We start from the raw sequence: 17,705 nt of genomic DNA, 5'->3' as shown, positions 1-17,705 counted from the left end.
GTCAAAGTAGTGCACTATGTAGGGAATAGGGTGCCATTTGGGATGCTACTATGTCCTATGTTCCAGTGAACAACCCACAAAGTTGCCATTTTAATTTCTATATTGTCGTTAGAAGTTTTCCTTTATTCCTTCTTTTGCCCAATTAATTAATGACCCCTCTCATTTAGAAATGACAAGTTTGTTTGTAGATTTCCTAATTCTGTTAATGGACAGAATTACACATCCAAAATAATCAAGAAAAGCTAATATTCTTGTTTCAATTTTGTGGCCCAATGAAATCACTTAACGAGGCCAATTAAGAGCCGTTTTAATTAGAAGACCATAAATAAGCTGTTGAGGAATAAAGCAGTACACTAGACAGGAGGGGACACACTGCGTTTAGACTGCTGCTGTTGCTCTCTCCCACTGCTCCGAAGTAAGGCTTGCGGTCCAAATGGTACCCTATTCCCTATATAGTACACTACTTTTGAGCCCAGCTGGTAGTGCACTATGTAGGGTGATGACAAAGAGAAAAGAGCCCACACATCCTGCATCCCAATGGTACCCTAGTCCCTTTTTATAGTGCACTATGTAGGGCCGTTCTCTCCTGTAGCATTTTGCTCCAGCCCCAGGTGTTACTAACCTGATTCATCTTATCAACCAGCCAATTATTAGAATCAGGTGTGATAGATTAGGGTTGGAGTTAAAACCTACAGGACGGTGGCTCTCCAGGAACAGGGTTGGAGTGAAAACCTACAGGATGGTAGCTCTCCAGGAACAGGGTTGGAGTGAAAACCTACAGGACGGTGGCTCTCCAGGAACAGGGTTGGAGTTAAAACCTACAGGACGGTAGCTCTCCAGGAACAGGGTTTGAGTGAAAACCTACAGGACGGTAGCTCTCCAGGAACAGGGTTGGAGTTAAAACCTACAGGACGGTAGCTCTCCAGGAACAGGGTTGGAGTGAAAACCTACAGGACGGTAGCTCTCCAGGAACAGGGTTGGAGTGAAAACCTACAGGACGGTAACTCTCCAGGAACAGGGTTGGAGTGAAAACCTACAGGACGGTGGCTCTCCAGGAACAGGGTTTTAGTGAAAACCTACAGGACGGTGGCTCTCCAGGAACAGGGTTTGAGAGCCCTGATGTAGGGAATGGAGTGCCATTTGAGAGGCAGCCACAGTCTCCCACGGTATTCATTCTGTTCACTAAACCCCAGGTCCATCCAATGTTTATTGTCCCCATACAAATTTCTACCAGTTACATCCCTCCTTTCTATATTTCCCTCGCTCTCTATTCGTCGGTTAATTATCAGAGAGAGAGAGAGAGAGAGAGAGAGAGAGAGAGAGAGAGAATTTCATTACAGCTGATATGGAAACAGCCCAGAAGCCCTGGTTGTGAATATGGCGCTGGTTTGATGCATAATACATACATCCTGCTTCCCAAATAGCACCCTATTCCTGTAAATACAGGAACACAATGGGCCCTGGGCAAAAGAAGTGCACTAAATAGGGTGTAATTTTGGATGTAACCCCAGGGTTAAGGTAGTATTGTTGCCTGAGTGTCTATAGCAGTGGTTGTTCATCCAAGGGGACCACATTTTGGTTTTTTGCCTTAGCACTGCACACCTGCTTTTAATCATCTCAGCTTGATGATGAGAGGATAATTTGAATCAGGTGTTTAATCCAGTATAACACAACTCTACACTGGTAGGGAACCAGAACCAGGTTGTGTCCCAAATAGTATCCCTATAGGCCCTTGTCAAAAGTAGTGCACTATAACAGAAATAAGGTGCCGTTTGGGATGCACACTCTGGCTCCCTGCCGGTCAGGCTCTGGCTCTCCAATTAGAATAGACCCACTAGTTTCAGAACGTCTCCCCCATTACATAGACCCAGTCATTTCAGAACGTCTCCCCCATTACATAGACCCAGTCATTTCAGAACGTCTCCCCCATTACGTAGACCCACTAGTTTCAGAAATGCTTTATTGTCTACATTCTATGACATCCTGGAGTTCAATGCTTTCTACTGATTTAGAATAGGGGTGTAGCCAACACGTATTGGATGAGAGACAGCGCTGTCACGTACCATGTGGTCACGCACACAGGGAGGGAGGGAGCAGGTTTTAATGAGGGCCAGGAGGTAAGTCATATTTTTTGTCCTTTTTTTTTTTATCAGGAGCATTGCTATAGATCATTTTACCTACAGGTCTACGACATGCAGAGGGAGAGGGGATGGAGAGAACAAGGGAAAGGAAACAAAAAATAAAATAATCTTTTAGAAAGTGAAAGAAGCTTGAGAGAGTGCATGAGATAGAGGGATTGGAAAGTAGAGGTGGAAAAAGATGGAGAGTTTCCACAAGTTACATGTTCTGTGTTCATGGAGCTGCTCTTTGTGTTATAAAGATGGGTCTATATAACACAGCAAAAACAAAATAGATTCATTAAAAGTCTTTCTGGAAAGACGTTTTGTATCAGCAGCAATGGTTTTTCCGATAGGCCATTTATTTTTTTTTTTTTGATAAAATAAAATGTTTGAGCGTTTGATAGAAACCTAGCTAGCGATGAAGTTTGCAGCTTTGGACATCACACTACCATCTGACAGGGGTAGGAACTGCTGGACAGAGAGCGCCGACCCCTGCTGGAAGCTTTTTGTTTTTATTGACATATTTTTACATTTACATCATTTAGCAGACGCTCTTATCCAGAGCGACTTACAAATTGGTGCATTCAACTTATAACTTTTGAATAGCAATAATAATAATAATACAGTGACTGTGAATGAAACAGCTGTTTTAGTTGTTGGTAATTATCAAATGATGTATTCAACGTTTTTTTTTTGGTTAATATGTCAAAGTGAGTTGAAAAAGATTTAATTCAAAGTTCAAACCCCGTGCAAAGTTGACAGGCAGTTGCCACGTGATAAATGACGTACAAAGCTTTGTTTGATCTCAAAGTACTACTGCTTCTACTGGACACCACTTATAAACAAACAAATGATCCTACTCTCACTTGACAAGTGGCTCTGCCTGTAGGGCAGTGGTGAATAGGGGTCATGACCTGGAGGCACAGGATCCAGATCCCGTTTTTTTTAGATTTAAAAAATAAAACATTTTATTTTTGTAAAAAAAAATGTACCAGTTCTTTTTACATTACATTTTTTACTTTTAAATGATGAGTTTTGAGCATAGGCTGATCAGTTTTTTTTTTCTTTAACATCCTAAATCAATGGAGCATCCGTGTTTTTTTGTAAAATGTGTTAACTTGAGGTAAAAAGTAGGTTGCTCATTCCAAAGTAACATTACCACGTGATCAATGACGTCTGAAGCTTCGTTTTGGAGCATCCGTGTTTAAGTAACTCATAAGTAACTTATGTTTGGTCTTCGTCCTGTTTTAAGTTTGGAGTTTGAGTTTATTGATAAAACCGAAGAAATTAAGAATTTACATCGTTCCAAAAATTGCTTTAAAAAAATTAAAACATAAAATGCTTAAAAATGTATGCCTCCATGACTGTAAGTCGCTTTGGATAAAAGCGTCTGCTAAATGGCTTTATTATTATTATTATTATTTATTATATTATTAAAATACTTTGCATAATACAGGACATTTTATAATTTTACAGGACATTTATAATTTTACAGGACATGTATAATTTTACAGGACATTTTACAGGACTTTTTTTTATAATTTTACAGGACTTTTATAATTTTACAGGACTTTTATAATTTCACAGGACATTTTCTCATGGTGGAAACTAAAATGTAAACATGTGCTTGTTAAAAATACTTTTTGGGGGAATATATTTAAGGGCTAGAGTTGTTGCACAGTCTGGACAGCAGTGGGTGGAGTTGTTGCACAGTCTGGACAGCAGTGGGTGGAGTTGTTGTACAGTCTGGACAGCAGTGGGTGGAGTTGTTGTACAGTCTGGACAGCAGTGGGTGGAGTTGTTGTACAGTCTGGACAGCAGTGGGTGGAGTTGTTGCACAGTCTGGACAGCAGTGGGTGGAGTTGTTGCACAGTCTGGACAGCAGTGGGTGGAGTTGTTGTACAGTCTGGACAGCAGTGGGTGGAGTTGTTGTACAGTCTGGACAGCAGTGGGTGGAGTTGTTGTACAGTCTGGACAGCAGTGGGTGGAGTTGTTGTACAGTCTGGACAGCAGTGGGTGGAGTTGTTGTACAGTCTGGACAGCAGTGGGTGGAGTTGTTGCACAGTCTGGACAGCAGTGGGTGGAGTTGAGTTTCTCAGGTGATTCGTACGGGCAGTGAGACAGGACAGTATGTGGCTGTTTCTCAGGAGCCTGGGGATGGTTCATTACTTAGTAAATATTGTAAGTACATTTTTGTGCCAATTTTATTATCAACTTTGCAAATACAAGCCATCACATTGGGCAGAAAAACACTTCTATCGACGTCTGGCATCTCACTGCTAGGCCTGCATCCAGCCTGCTTCACAGATAGGCTACTTTTATAGTACAGAAATATAATACTATATGTTATTTTATATATGTGTAGTTGAAACATTAAATAAATTCTTTATTTCTATCATAGATGGTTGGGACAACTTCTCTCACCCGTACCAGAGGAAAGAGTTTGGGAAATGGGAACTGTGTCTGCCTCCCAAGCATGACAAGACACCAGCCATCGACCACAACACCAAACTCAAGGTAGGCCTACAGTAATGCTATATATTATCCAGGTAGGCCTACAGTACTGCTATATATTATCACGGTAGGCCTACAGTACTGCTATATATTATCACGGTAGGCCTACAGTAATGATATATATTATCAAGGTAGGCCTACAGTAATGATATATATATATATATTATCAAGGTAGGCCTACAGTACTGCTATATATTATCCAGGTAGGCCTACAGTACTGCTATATATTATCACGGTAGGCCTACAGTACTGCTATATATTATCACGGTAGGCCTACAGTAATGATATATATTATCAAGGTAGGCCTACAGTAATGATATATATATATATATTATCAAGGTAGGCCTACAGTAATGCTATATATTATCCAGGTAGGCCTACAGTAATGATATATATATATATATATATATATATATTATCAAGGTAGGCCTACAGTAATGCTATATATTATCACGGTAGGTCTACAGTACTGCTATATATTATCAAGGTAGGTCTACAGTAATGCTATATATTATCCAGGTAGGCCTACAGTAATGCTATATATTATCCAGGTAGGCCTACAGTAATGCTATATATTATCAAGGTAGGCTTACAGTACTGCTATATATTATCAAGGTAGGCTTACAGTACTGCTATATATTATCAAGGCAGGCTTACAGCACTGCTATATATTATCAAGGTAGGCTTACAGTACTGCTATATATTATAATAATCTATAATAATAATAATGATAATATTATGCCATTTAGCAGGCACTTTTATCCAAATCGACTTACAGTCATTTGTGCATACATTTTTACGTATGGGTGGTCCCGGGGATCGAACCCACTACCCTGGCGTTACAAGCGCCATGCTCTATCCAGGTAGGACTACAGTACAGCTATATATTACCAAGGTATTTGTATTTATTATGGATCCCCATTACTCTTCCTGCGGTCAGTTACAGTATACCATTTAAAAAAAACATTACAATACATTCATAACACACTAAGTGTGTGCCCTCAGGCCCCTACTCCACTACCACATATCTACAACACAAAATCCATGTGTACGTGTGTGTATAGTGTGTATGTTATCGTGTGTGTGTATGCATGTGTCTGTGCCTATGTTTGTGTTGCTTCACAGTCCCCGCTGTTCCATAAGGTGTATTTTTTAAAATCTGATTCTACTGCTTGCATCAGTTACCTGATGTTGAATAGAGTTCAATGTATTCATGGCTCTATGTAGTACTGTGCGCCTCCCATAGTGTGTTCTGGACTGTGAAGAGACCTCTGGTGGCATGTCTTGTGGGGTATGCATGGGTGTCAGAGCTGTGTGCTAGTCGTTTAAACAAACAGCTCGGTGCATTCAGCTTGTCAACACTTCTTACAAAAACAAGTAGTGATGAAGTCAATTTCTCTTCCACTTTGAGCCAGTAGAGATTGACATGCATGTTATTAATGTTAGCCCATTCTTTTTTGAAAAAATGTTTAAAAAAGGTTTAATCTTCGTAAATGATATCATAGGTAGGACTGGTGGAGTTATGTCACACATGCAGCTAACAAAAACATATGGAAATGTCTGCTCTACCCAAAATTACAACCAAATAATTGCAGCATTACTGCAAAAATGGAAGAGGAAAGTGGAAGGGGGAGAAAGTAAGGAACTTGTCTGTCGGCCTTGCATTAAATAACATAATTGGTTAAAGAAAATGGTGATAAATAAAAAAGTTTACCAGTTTCATTTAAGGACCAAAGGATTGACAGCCGTCCCATATAGATTGCAAAATAGTTGGGAAGAGATCTTTGACGTACCGATTCCATGGCATAGTGTTTATGAACTGATACGCAAAAACGATGGCGGATTCAAAACGTAGAATTTTTCAATTTAAATTATTATACAAAATTCTTGCTACCAATAGAATGTTATTTGTATGGGGGATACAATCTTCCCAGCTCTGCAGATTTTGCTGCGAAGAGACAGAATGATTAGATCATTTGTTTTGGTACTGTCCATTTGTAGGTAGTTTTTGGACACAGGTCCAGAAATGGCTGAAGGATTGCAATATTTACCTGGCACTAACCCTGTATATAGCACTACTGGGTGATCTGAAAAGTCATAGTCAAACGATCAATAATATAATAATACTTTTAGCAAAAATGTTTATTTTAAATTTACAATCTGTAGAAACAATGAGAATAGAAGGGTTCAGAAAATTTTGTGAAACATCACAGTACAGTTGAAAAATATATGGCAAATAGAAATCCAATATGGATGGTGTTAAGAGATAGATGGGAGGTGTTGAATGGAGCTGAAGGATGGGACTAATAACAACTAACAACAGCTAATAACAACAAGATTTTTTATTTTATTTATTTCACCTTTATTTAACCAGGTAAGCCAGTTGAGAACAGGTTCTCATTTACAACTGCGACCTGGCCAAGATAAAGCAAAGCAGTGCGATAAAAACAACACAGAGTTACATATGGGGTAAAAAAACATAAAGTCAAAAATACAACAGAAAATATATATACAGTGTGTGCAAATGTAGCAAGTTATGGAGGTAAGGCAATAAATAGGCTATAGTGCAAAATAATTACAATAGTATTAACACTGGAATGCTAGATGTGCAAGAGATTATGTGCAAATAGAGATACTGGGGTGCAAAAGAGCAAAATAAATAACAATATAGGGATGAGGTAGTTGGGTGGGCTAATTTCAGATGGGCTGTGTACAGGTGCAGTGATCGGTAAGGTGCTCTGACAACTGATGCTTAAAGTTAGTGAGGGAGATAAGAGTCTCCAGCTTCAGAGATTTTTGCAATTCGTTCCAGTCATTGGCAGCAGAGAACTGGAAGGAATGGCGGCCAAAGGAGGTGTTGGCTTTGGGAATGACCAGTGAGATATACCTGCTGGAGCGCAGACTACGGGTGGGTGCTGCTATGGTGACCAATGAGCTAAGATAAGGCGGGGATTTGCCTAGCAGTGATTTATAGATGGCCTGGAGCCAGTGGGTTTGACGACGAACATGTAGTGAGGACCAGCCAACAAGAGCGTACAGGTCACAGTGGTGGGTAGTGTATGGGGCTTTGGAGACAAAACGGATGGCACTGTGATAGACTACATCCAATTTGCTGAGTAGAGTGTTGGAGGCTATTTTGTAAATGACATCGCCGAAGTCAAGGATCGGTAGGATAGTCAGTTTTACGAGGGCATGTTTGGCAGCATGAGTGAAGGAGGCTTTGTTGCGAAATAGGAAGCCGATTGTAGATTTAACTTTGGATTGGAGATTCTTTATGTGAGTCTAGAAGGAGAGTTTACAGTCTAACCAGACACCTAGGTATTTGTAGTTGTCCACATACTCTAGGTCAGACCCGTCGAGAGTGGTGATTCTAGTCGGGTGGGCGGGTGCCAGCAGCGTTCGATTGAAAAGCATGCATTTAGTTTTACTAGTGTTTAAGAGCAGTTGGAGGCTACTGAAGGAGTGTTGTATGGCATTGAAGCTCGTTTGGAGGTTTGTTAACACGGTGTCCAATGAAGGGCCAGATGTATACAAAGATAACTAATAATGTGAGCATACTGTGTCCATAATATGTATATAGGTTATAGGTTGAGAGCTTTTGTGAAAGAGCACAGTTAGAAAGATATGGCATATAGAAGCAAACCGGATGGACATCATGAAAATGATCGGAGAGTTTGAGGGTATTGGAAGTTCGGGAGTAAAAACAAACAAAATAGAATTATTGTAAAATTGACTGTGTCCATAAAATGTATATAGTATGTATGGGCTGGTCACTAGTTTACTCCAATTAGGGAAGGGGTGGTGGGGTTGGAAACTAATAAAGGGAAATATTTTTTTTTGAAGGATATGTTGTGTATGTATGTATGTATGTATGTATGTATGTATGTATGTATGTATGTATGTATGTGTATTTACAGTTGAAGTCGGAAGTTTACATACACTTAGGTTGGAGTCATTAAAACTTGTTTTTCAACCACTCCACACATTTCTTGTTAACAAACTATAATAGTCGGTTAGGACATCTACTTTGTGCATGACAAAAGTAATTTTTCCAACAGTTGTTTACAGACAGATTATTTCACTTATAATTCACTGTATCACAATTACAGTGGGTCAGAAGTTTACATACACTAAGTTGACTGTGCCTTTAAACAGCTTGGAAAATTCCATAAAATGATGTCATGGCCAGTGGCGGCTCCTGAAAAAATTCTCAGGGGGGGCAATTTTCTGATGATTTAGGTGACCTACACACATTTTAAAAAAGATATGTCCAGCAACAACATGAAGACAGGGGCAGCATATAAGTCAATACTGATATACACATTACTTGCTTCAAAAAGGCCTCATGGTTGAATTGGAAATATGTGCACCTGAGCAAGCAGGAGCTTTTGATAGAGGCTACTGAAAACATTGATGCAAGTTATTGGTAATAAGACATTTTTATAGACTTCCATATTCTGCCCTCTTGTATAGATTTGTGAAAATGAACAGTGATAGACATTTTGCCTGAAAACAGAATTTGAAAATAATTTCTAGAAAAGGTAAACACAGCTATCTGTATGGCTTTGTAAATATGAACAACCATATTCTGGCCAATAGGCCCTTTTCACGTGACGTCAGACAACTTCCGTTCTGCCGCGATGCAGGTTATGTTTACATCCGGTGTCGCTTAGGAACGCTTAGCTAGTAGCACATCATTATGGAGTTCACCCAGTCCCTTTCACATCTGCCACCAATACGACTTAACGACGTAGAACGACTTGCTGACAAGTGGTCCCTTACTTCAAGATCGAAGCTTGATAAAGGCTACAAGTTCTTCGTTGAAGGTTACCTGTTTGATTATGAAGGTACGTGTTTATCTTTATTTAGCTTAAATTAGCCCTATGCTAGCGAAGGTTATGAGCTGACGAGTTTCTGTTTTGCAGCCTCTTTTTAATATTACTGCTGTTTGTATCGACCGTAAGATAAGAGTCAGTAATGTATTAATGGCTAATGCTGCGCCCTTTCTCCCAATCACTGTATTGAAACAGTCTCAAGTGTAGTTAACGGTGAGGTGACAGTGAGAGGGCGATGTTACAGGTCCATGAAGAAAAATGAGGAGGCTCATCGGCTTCAGGTTTCTCAGATAAACAGTTCTCTAACATTATGATAAGATAGGTTAAGATAGTTTTCTTTTTGTTGTGTTTTGCTGCGGTTGCAGATTTAATAAGGGTTAGGGTTAAACTTGGTCCCTCATCTCTCCTGATCGCCCTCACCCAACGGGCACGTATTTCTCCATCAACAGGGAAATCGTGAAAACTCAGATACGGGAATTTCTGTTTGTTGTTTGAACAAAATGGTACACTGCAATAGCATCTTCTCGAAGATTGTGCCATGCTTCGGTGTTGGATGGGATACTGTTGCGATACAGACACCGGGAGAAAAGAAACAGCTAAATTAACATTCAGCTTTGACCAGGAATCAATATTTATCTAGCTATCATGCACAACAGTATTTGAATAGGTGAGTTACTATACATTCATGAATAAACTAACTGCCTAACAACGGGTTAGATAGCTAGCTAAGTAAACTTGTTACATTACAGCCAGGCAGCAATGTAACGCTACCTTTTAACGTTATCGGTATCTGGTACTAAGTTGTTGTTAGCTAACGTTAGCCCACTTTTAAGTAACTAAGGCAGTGAACAATTATGAATTAACAATAACGTTAGCAAGTTACAAACCATTGCATATACGTAAACATTATTACTCTTAACTTTACTAATTTAACTTAAACGTACCTTTTGGAATTTCTTCAAGTAGCTAGCTTGCTAGTTAGTGGTCAACAGTTGTATTTTCGTTGAGAAGTCTCAGGTTACGGGCGAACGGAAGTGAAGTTAACCTGCTACGCGGAAAGGCGGAAGTTAGATGACGTCATCGTGAAAAGGGCCTATTGTATAGATTTGTAAAAAAAATTGTTTACTTTTTTTAAAATGAAAAATAACTATTTTAAACAACATCAACTGTGAACTGATTTGGGCGTGTGTGTGTTAAAGAGACAGACAGGGAGGGACAAAGAGAGAGAGAGGCTACATTACTTGTACTGAAACTGTTCTCTTCTCTCTTTCAATGCAGCAAAGCGGTCAATGACTTTCTCATTGAAATCAGGCATGCTGAGGACTAGTTTACTAGTTACTTTTTAGCTTGCTGCATGATCAAATTCAGCTGATGCGCATAGCAATGCACGTAATGGCCTTTCTTGAAATGCTCACGCACCTTTTGCCTTCTCTCGCCTCATCACACTGGCTCCATCGTAAGCTTGCGCAATGAGTTTGACTTTCACGTCGTCGGCAAAAAGACCGTTCAGTCTCTCCAAAAGCACACTGGCGATTGAGACTGAGGTTGATTCCGAGATGGGAAGGAACTCAAAAAAGCGCTCCTGCACTTTGTGGTTGTCTCTTTGATGTGAACTTCTTTCAAAGAGACAATCGAGTTGCACTGAACGCTATAGCCATCTTGATAGTAGTACGTGAATTGATTGATGCTGCTACCCGCTCTTTTCTTAGTTACGTTCATGGTTACGTTACGTATGACGAAAGCGCGTAAGTGCAAGCCCTCAGAAACCCATAGAGATTGTATTGAAAGCTCTGAAATTTGAAAAAAATAGATTTTACATGGGAGTCTATGACAGACTTCTGGGCGATTTTCAACCTGACTGAAATCGCCCCAAAAGGGGGGGGGGGGGGCATTTGAAGCACGACTTTAGCCTGATTGGACATTTAGTGGCAGTGTGGCACTGTGGCAGATCAGACGTCTAGATTACAACACTGATAACTACTGTTGCCGTGATATAATTGATTAGAAAAAAAATCCCTTCCTTTTCCCGTTTGGCAGTGCGTCGCCCATATCGCCCTATTGAACACACCGCCCCTGGTCATGGCTTTAGAAGCTTCCGATAGGCTAATTGACATCATTTGAGTCAATTGGAGGTGTACCTGTGGATGTATTTCAAGGCCTACCTTCAAACTCAGTGCCTCTTTGCTTGACATCATGGGAAAATCAAAAGAAATCAGCCAAGACCTCAAAACAAAAATTGTAGACCTCCACAAGTCTGGTTCATCCTTGGGAGCAATTTCCAAACGCCTGAAGGTACCACGTTCATCTGTACAAACAATAGTACGCAAGTATAAACACCATGGGACCACGCAGCCGTCATACCGCTCAGGAAGGAGACGCATTCTGTCTCCTAGAGATGAACGTACTTTGGTGCGAAAAGTGCAAATCAATCCCAGAACAACAGCAAAGGACCTTGTGAAGATGCTGGAGGAAACGGGTACAAAAGTATCTATATCCACAGTAAAACTAGTCCTATATCGACATAACCTGAAAGGCCGCTCAGCAAGGAAGAAGCCACTGCTCCAAAACCGGCATAAAAAGCCAGACTACGGTTTGCAACTGCACATGGGGACGAAGATCGTCCTTTTTGGAGAAATGTCCTCTGGTCTGATAAAACAAAAATAGAACTGTTTGGCCATAATGACCATCGTTATGTTTGGAGGAAAAAGGGGGTGCTTGCAAGCCGAAGAACACCATCCCAACTGTGAAGCATGGGGGTGGCAGCATCATGCTCTGGGGGTGCTTTGCTGCAGGAGGGACTGGTGTACTTCACAAAATAGTTGGCATCATGAGGAAGGAAAATTATGTGGATATATTGAAGCAACATCTCACGACATCAGTCAGGAAGTTAAAGCTTGGTCGCAAATGGATCTTCCAAATGGACAATGACCCCAAGCATACTTCCAAAGTTGTGGCAAAATGGCTTTAGACCAAGTCAAGGTATTGGAGTGGCCATCACAAAGCCCTGACCTCAATCCTATAGAAAATGTGTGGGCAGAACTGAAAAAGCATGTGCGAGCAAGGAGGCCTACAAACCTGACTCAGTTACACCAGCTCTGTCAGGAGGAATGGGCCAAAATTCACCCAACTTATTGTGGGAAGCTTATGGAAGGCTACCTGACATGTTTGACTGTCAGTGGGTGCTGTAGGTGAGTGTGGTGCAGGAATCAGATGCAGGACGCAGAAAGATAAGTCCAATAGACTTTAGTGAACAGCACACTCAAATTCACGAGTCAAACGCCCGGAGGCGTGAAAGTCCGCACACAGGCGAAAACCAAAAGGCGCACAAAACAGTGCGTAAATAACCTCCTAACACAGAGGAGGAAAATACGAAATGCACAAGGCAAACAGTAGCGCACAAAACACGACAGCGAAACAATAACACACAAACACAGACACACACAACGAGAACTAAATAGAACACTAACGAGGACTAACTAGACACAGGTGTACAACATCAAGACCAAACCAAACAAACATGAAACATAGATCGGTGGCAGCTAGTACTCCGGAGACGACGACCGCCGAAGCCTGCCCGAACCAGGAGGAGGAGCAGCCTCGGCCGAAACCGTGACATTGACCCAAGTTAAACAATTTAAAGACAATGCTACCAAATACTAATTGAGTGCATGTAAACTTCTGACCCACTGGGAATGTGATGAAATAAATAAAAGCTGAAATAAATAATTCTCTCGACTATTATTCTGACATTTCACATTCTTAAAATAAAGTGGTGATCCTAACTGACCTAAGACAGGGAATCTTTACTAGGGTTAAATGTCAGGAATTGTGAAAAACTGAGTTTAAATGTATTTGGCTAATGTGTATGTAAACTTCCGACTTCAACTGTATAGTGAGGGGAAAAAAGTATTTGATCCCCTGCTGATTTTGTAAGCTTGCCCACTGACAAAGAAATGATCAGTCTATAAGTTTGATGATAGGTTTATTTGAACAGTGAAAGACAGAATAACAACAAAAAATCCAGAAAAACGCATGTCAAAAATGTTATAAATTGATTTGCATTTTAATGAGTGAAATTAGTATTTGACCCCCTCTCAATCAGAAATATTTCTGGCTCCCAGGTGTCTTTTATACAGGTAATGAGCTGAGATTAGGAGCACACTCTTAAAGGGAGCAATCAATCAATCAGATTGGCCAAGACCAAAGAGCTCTCCAAGGATGTCAGGGACAAGATTGTAGACCTACACAAGGCTGGAATGTGCTACAAGACCATCGCCAAGCAGCTTGGTGAGAAGGTGACAACAGTTGGTGCGATTATTCGCAAATGGAAGAAACACAATAGAACTATAAATCTCCCTCGGCCTGGGGCTCCATGCAAGATCTCACCTTGTGGAGTTGCAATGATCATGTGAATGGTGAGGAATCAGCCCAGAACTACACGGGAGGATCTTGTCAATGATCTCAAGGCAGCTGGAACCATAGTCACCAAGAAAACAATTGGTAACACACTACGCCGTGAAGGACTGAAATCCTGCAGCGCCCGCAAGGTTCCCCTGCTCAAGAAAGCACATATACAGTGGGGAGAACAAGTATTTGATACACTGCCGATTTTGCAGGTTTTCCTACTTACAAAGCATGTAGAGGTCTGTAATTTTTATCATAGGTACACTTCAACTGTGAGAGACGGAATCTAAAACAAAAATCCAGAAAATCAAATTGTATGATTTTTAAGTAATTAATTTGCATTTTATTGCATGACATAAGTATTTGATCACCTACCAACCAGTAAGAATTCCGGCTCTCACAGACCTGTTAGTTTTTCTTTAAGAAGCCCTCCTGTTCTCCACTCAATACCTGTATTAACTGCACCTGTTTGAACTCGTTACCTGTATAAAAGACACCTGTCCACACACTCAATCAAACAGACTCCAACCTCTCCACAATGGCCAAGACCAGAGAGCTGTGTAAGGACATCAGGGATAAAATTGTAGACCTGCACAAGGCTGGAATGGGCTACAGGACAATAGGCAAGCAGCTTGGTGAGAAGGCAACAACTGTTGGCGCAATTATTAGAAAATGGAAGAAGTTCAAGATGACGGTCAATCACCCTCGGTCTGGGGCTCCATGTAAGATCTCACCTCGTGGGGCATCAATGATCATGAGGAAGGTGAGGGATCAGCCCAGAACTACACGGCAGGACCTGGTCAATGACCTGAAGAGAGCTGGGACCACAGTCTCAAAGAAAACCATTAGTAACACACTACGCTGTCATGGATTAAAATCCTGCAGTGCACGCAAGGTCCCCCTGCTCAAGCCAGCGCATGTCCAGGCCCGTCTGAAGTTTGCCAATGACCATCTGGATGATCCAGAGGAGGAATGGGAGAAGGTCATGTGGTCTGATGAGACAAAAATAGAGCTTTTTGGTCTAAACTCCACTCGCCGTGTTTGGAGGAAGAAGAAGGATGAGTACAACCCCAAGAACACCATCCCAACCGTGAAGCATGGAGGTGGAAACATCATTCTTTGGGGATGCTTTTCTGCAAAGGGGACAGGACGACTGCACTGTATTGAGGGGAGGATGGATGGGGCCATGTATCGTGAGATCTTGGCCAACAACCTCCTTCCCTCAGTGAGAGCATTGAAGATGGGTCGTGGCTGGGTCTTCCAGCATGACAACGACCCGAAACACACAGCCAGGGCAACTAAGGAGTGGCTCTGTAAGAAGCATAATACTGTAGTACCAGACCTCTACATGCTTTGTAAGTAGGAAAACCTGCAAAGTCGGCAGTGTATCAAATACTTGTTCTCCCCACTGTACATGCCCGTCTGAAGTTTGCCAATGAACATCTGAATGATTCAGAGGAGAACTGGGTGAAAGTGTTGTGTTCAGATGAGACCAAATTCGAGCTCTTTGGCATCAACTCAACTCACCGTGTTTGGAGGAGGAGGAATGCTGCCTATGACTCCAATAACACCATCCCCACTGTCAAACATGGAGGTGGAAACATTATGCTTTGGGGGTGTTTTCCTGCTAAGGGGACAGGACAACTTCACCGAATCAAAGGGACGATGGACGGGGCCATGTACCGTCAAATCTTGGGTGAGAACCTCCTTCCCTCAGCCAGGGCATTGAAAATGGGTTGTGGATGGGTATTCCAGCATGACAATGACCCAAAACACACGGCCAAGGCAACAAAGGAGTGGCTCAAGAAGAAGCACATTAAGGTCCTGGAGTGGCCTAGCCAGTCTCCAGACCTTAATCCCATAGCAAATCTGTGGAGGGAGCTGAAGATTCGAGGAGAAGATCTGCAAAGAGGAGTGGGACAAAATCCCTCCTGAGATGTGTGCAAACCTGGTGGCCAACTACAAGAAACGTCTGACCTCTGTGATTGCCAACAAGGGTTTTGCCACCAAGTAGTAAGTGATGTTTTGCAGAGGGGTCAAATACGTATTTCCCTCAATAAAATGCAAAATCAATTTTATATAATGTTTGACATACGTTTTTCTGGATTTTTGTTGTTGTTAATCTGTCTCTCACTGTTCAAATAATCCTACCATTAAAATTCTAGACTGATCATTTCTTTGTCAGTGGGCAAACATACAAAATCAGCAGGGGATCAAATACTTTTTTCCCTCACTGTACATACAAGTCCAAAAATGTATGTAGTAACTGCATATTGCATTTTAAGCCTGTCTGGTAGACTCCTACACACAGTGGGTTGAAGCTAAGGAATAAAACGCTGTGTGGTAGAATACAGAAGTGGAATGTGGAGATATCTCTGAGAAAATCACCACTGTTTCTCCATCCTTCTCATCTCTCTCTCCTGAAGATCTTATCTCTCCTAGTATTATACTGCTCTCTCTCTCTCTCTCTCTCTCTCTCTCTCTCTCTCTCTCTCTGCCCCCCTCCTCTCTCTCTCTCTCTGCCCCCCTCCTCTCTCTCTCTCTCTGCCCCCCTCCTCTCTCTCTCTCTCTGCCCCCCTCCTCTCTCTCTCTCTCTGCCCCCCTCCTCTCTCTCTCTCTCTGCCCCCCTCCTCTCTCTCTCTCTCTCTGCCCCCCTCCTCTCTCTCTCTGCCCCCTCCTCTCTCTCTCTCTGCCCCCTCCTCTCTCTCTCTCTCTCTCTGCCCCCCCCTCTCTCTCTCTCTCTCTCTCTGCCCCCCTTCTCTCTCTCTGCCCCCCTCCTCTCTCTCTCTGCCCCCCTCCTCTCTCTCTCTCTGCCCCCCTCCTCTCTCTCTCTCTCTGCCCCCCTCCTCTCTCTCTCTCTGCCCCCTCCTCTCTCTCTCTCTCTCTCTCTGCCCCCCTCCCCTCTCTCTCTCTCTGCCCCCCTTCTCTCTCTCTCTCTCTCTCTCTCTCTCTCTCTCTGCCCCCCTTCTCTCTCTCTGCCTCCCTCCTCTCTCTCTCTCTGCCCCCCTCCTCTCTCTCTCTGCCCCCCTCCTCTCTCTCTCTCTCTCTCTCTCTCTCTCTGTCTGTCTGTCTGTCTCTCTGTCTCTCTCTCTCTCTCTCTCTCTCTCTCTCTCTCTCTCTCTCTCTCTCTCTCTGCCCCCCTCCTCTCTCTCTCTGCCCCCTTCTCTCTTTCTCTCTCTCTCTGCCCCCTCCTCTCTCTCTCGCTCTCTCTCTCTCTCTCTGCCCCCCTCCTCTCTCTCTCTGCCCCCCTCCTCTCAATTCAATTTCAATTCAATTTAAGGGCTTTATTGGCATGGGAAACGTGTGTTAACATTGCCAAAGCAAGTGAAGTAGATAGTAAACAAAAGTGAAATAAACAATAAATATTAACAGTAAACATTACACTCAGAAGTTTCAAAAGAATAAAGACATTTCAAATGTCATATTATGTATATATACAGTGTTGTAACAATGTGCAAATAGTTAAAGTACAAATGGGAAAATAAATAAACATAAATATGGGTTGTATTTACAATGGTGTTTGTTCTTCACTGGTTGCCCTTTTCTTGTGGCAACAGGTCACAAATCTTGCAGCTGTGATGGCACACTGTGGTTTTTCACCCAGTAGATAAGGGAGTTTATCAAAATTAGGTTTGTTTTCAAATTTTTTGTGGATCGCTGTAATCTGGGGGAAATATGTGTCTCTAATATGGTCATACATTTGGCAGGAGGTTAGGAAGTGCAGCTCAGTTTCCACCTCATTTTGTGGGCAGTGTGCACATAGCCTGTCTTCTCTTGAGAGCCAGGTCTGCCTACCTCTCTCTCTCTCTCTGCCCCCCTCCTCTCTCTCTCT

The 17,705-nt window shown here is 42.0% G+C and overlaps 1 protein-coding gene across 1 annotated transcript in view; it reads left to right on the top strand.

Moving 5' to 3' along the window:
- Nucleotides 1-17,705, top strand: part of gbe1b (glucan (1,4-alpha-), branching enzyme 1b) — a 250,919-nt gene that overhangs the window by 25,846 nt on the left and 207,368 nt on the right. Inside the window, exon 3 of the mRNA XM_084143478.1 lies at nt 4,522-4,637. Within this exon, the coding sequence (XP_083999604.1) occupies nt 4,522-4,637 (116 nt within the window). The remainder of the gene's footprint in view (nt 1-4,521; nt 4,638-17,705) is intronic.

The sequence above is a fragment of the Coregonus lavaretus genome (assembly GCF_964263955.1).
Source record: "Coregonus lavaretus genome assembly, chromosome: 26".
Taxonomy (NCBI): domain Eukaryota; kingdom Metazoa; phylum Chordata; class Actinopteri; order Salmoniformes; family Salmonidae; genus Coregonus; species Coregonus lavaretus.
Note: the sequence above shows the minus strand (reverse complement) of the source record. Positions and strands in the feature narration are given on the sequence as shown.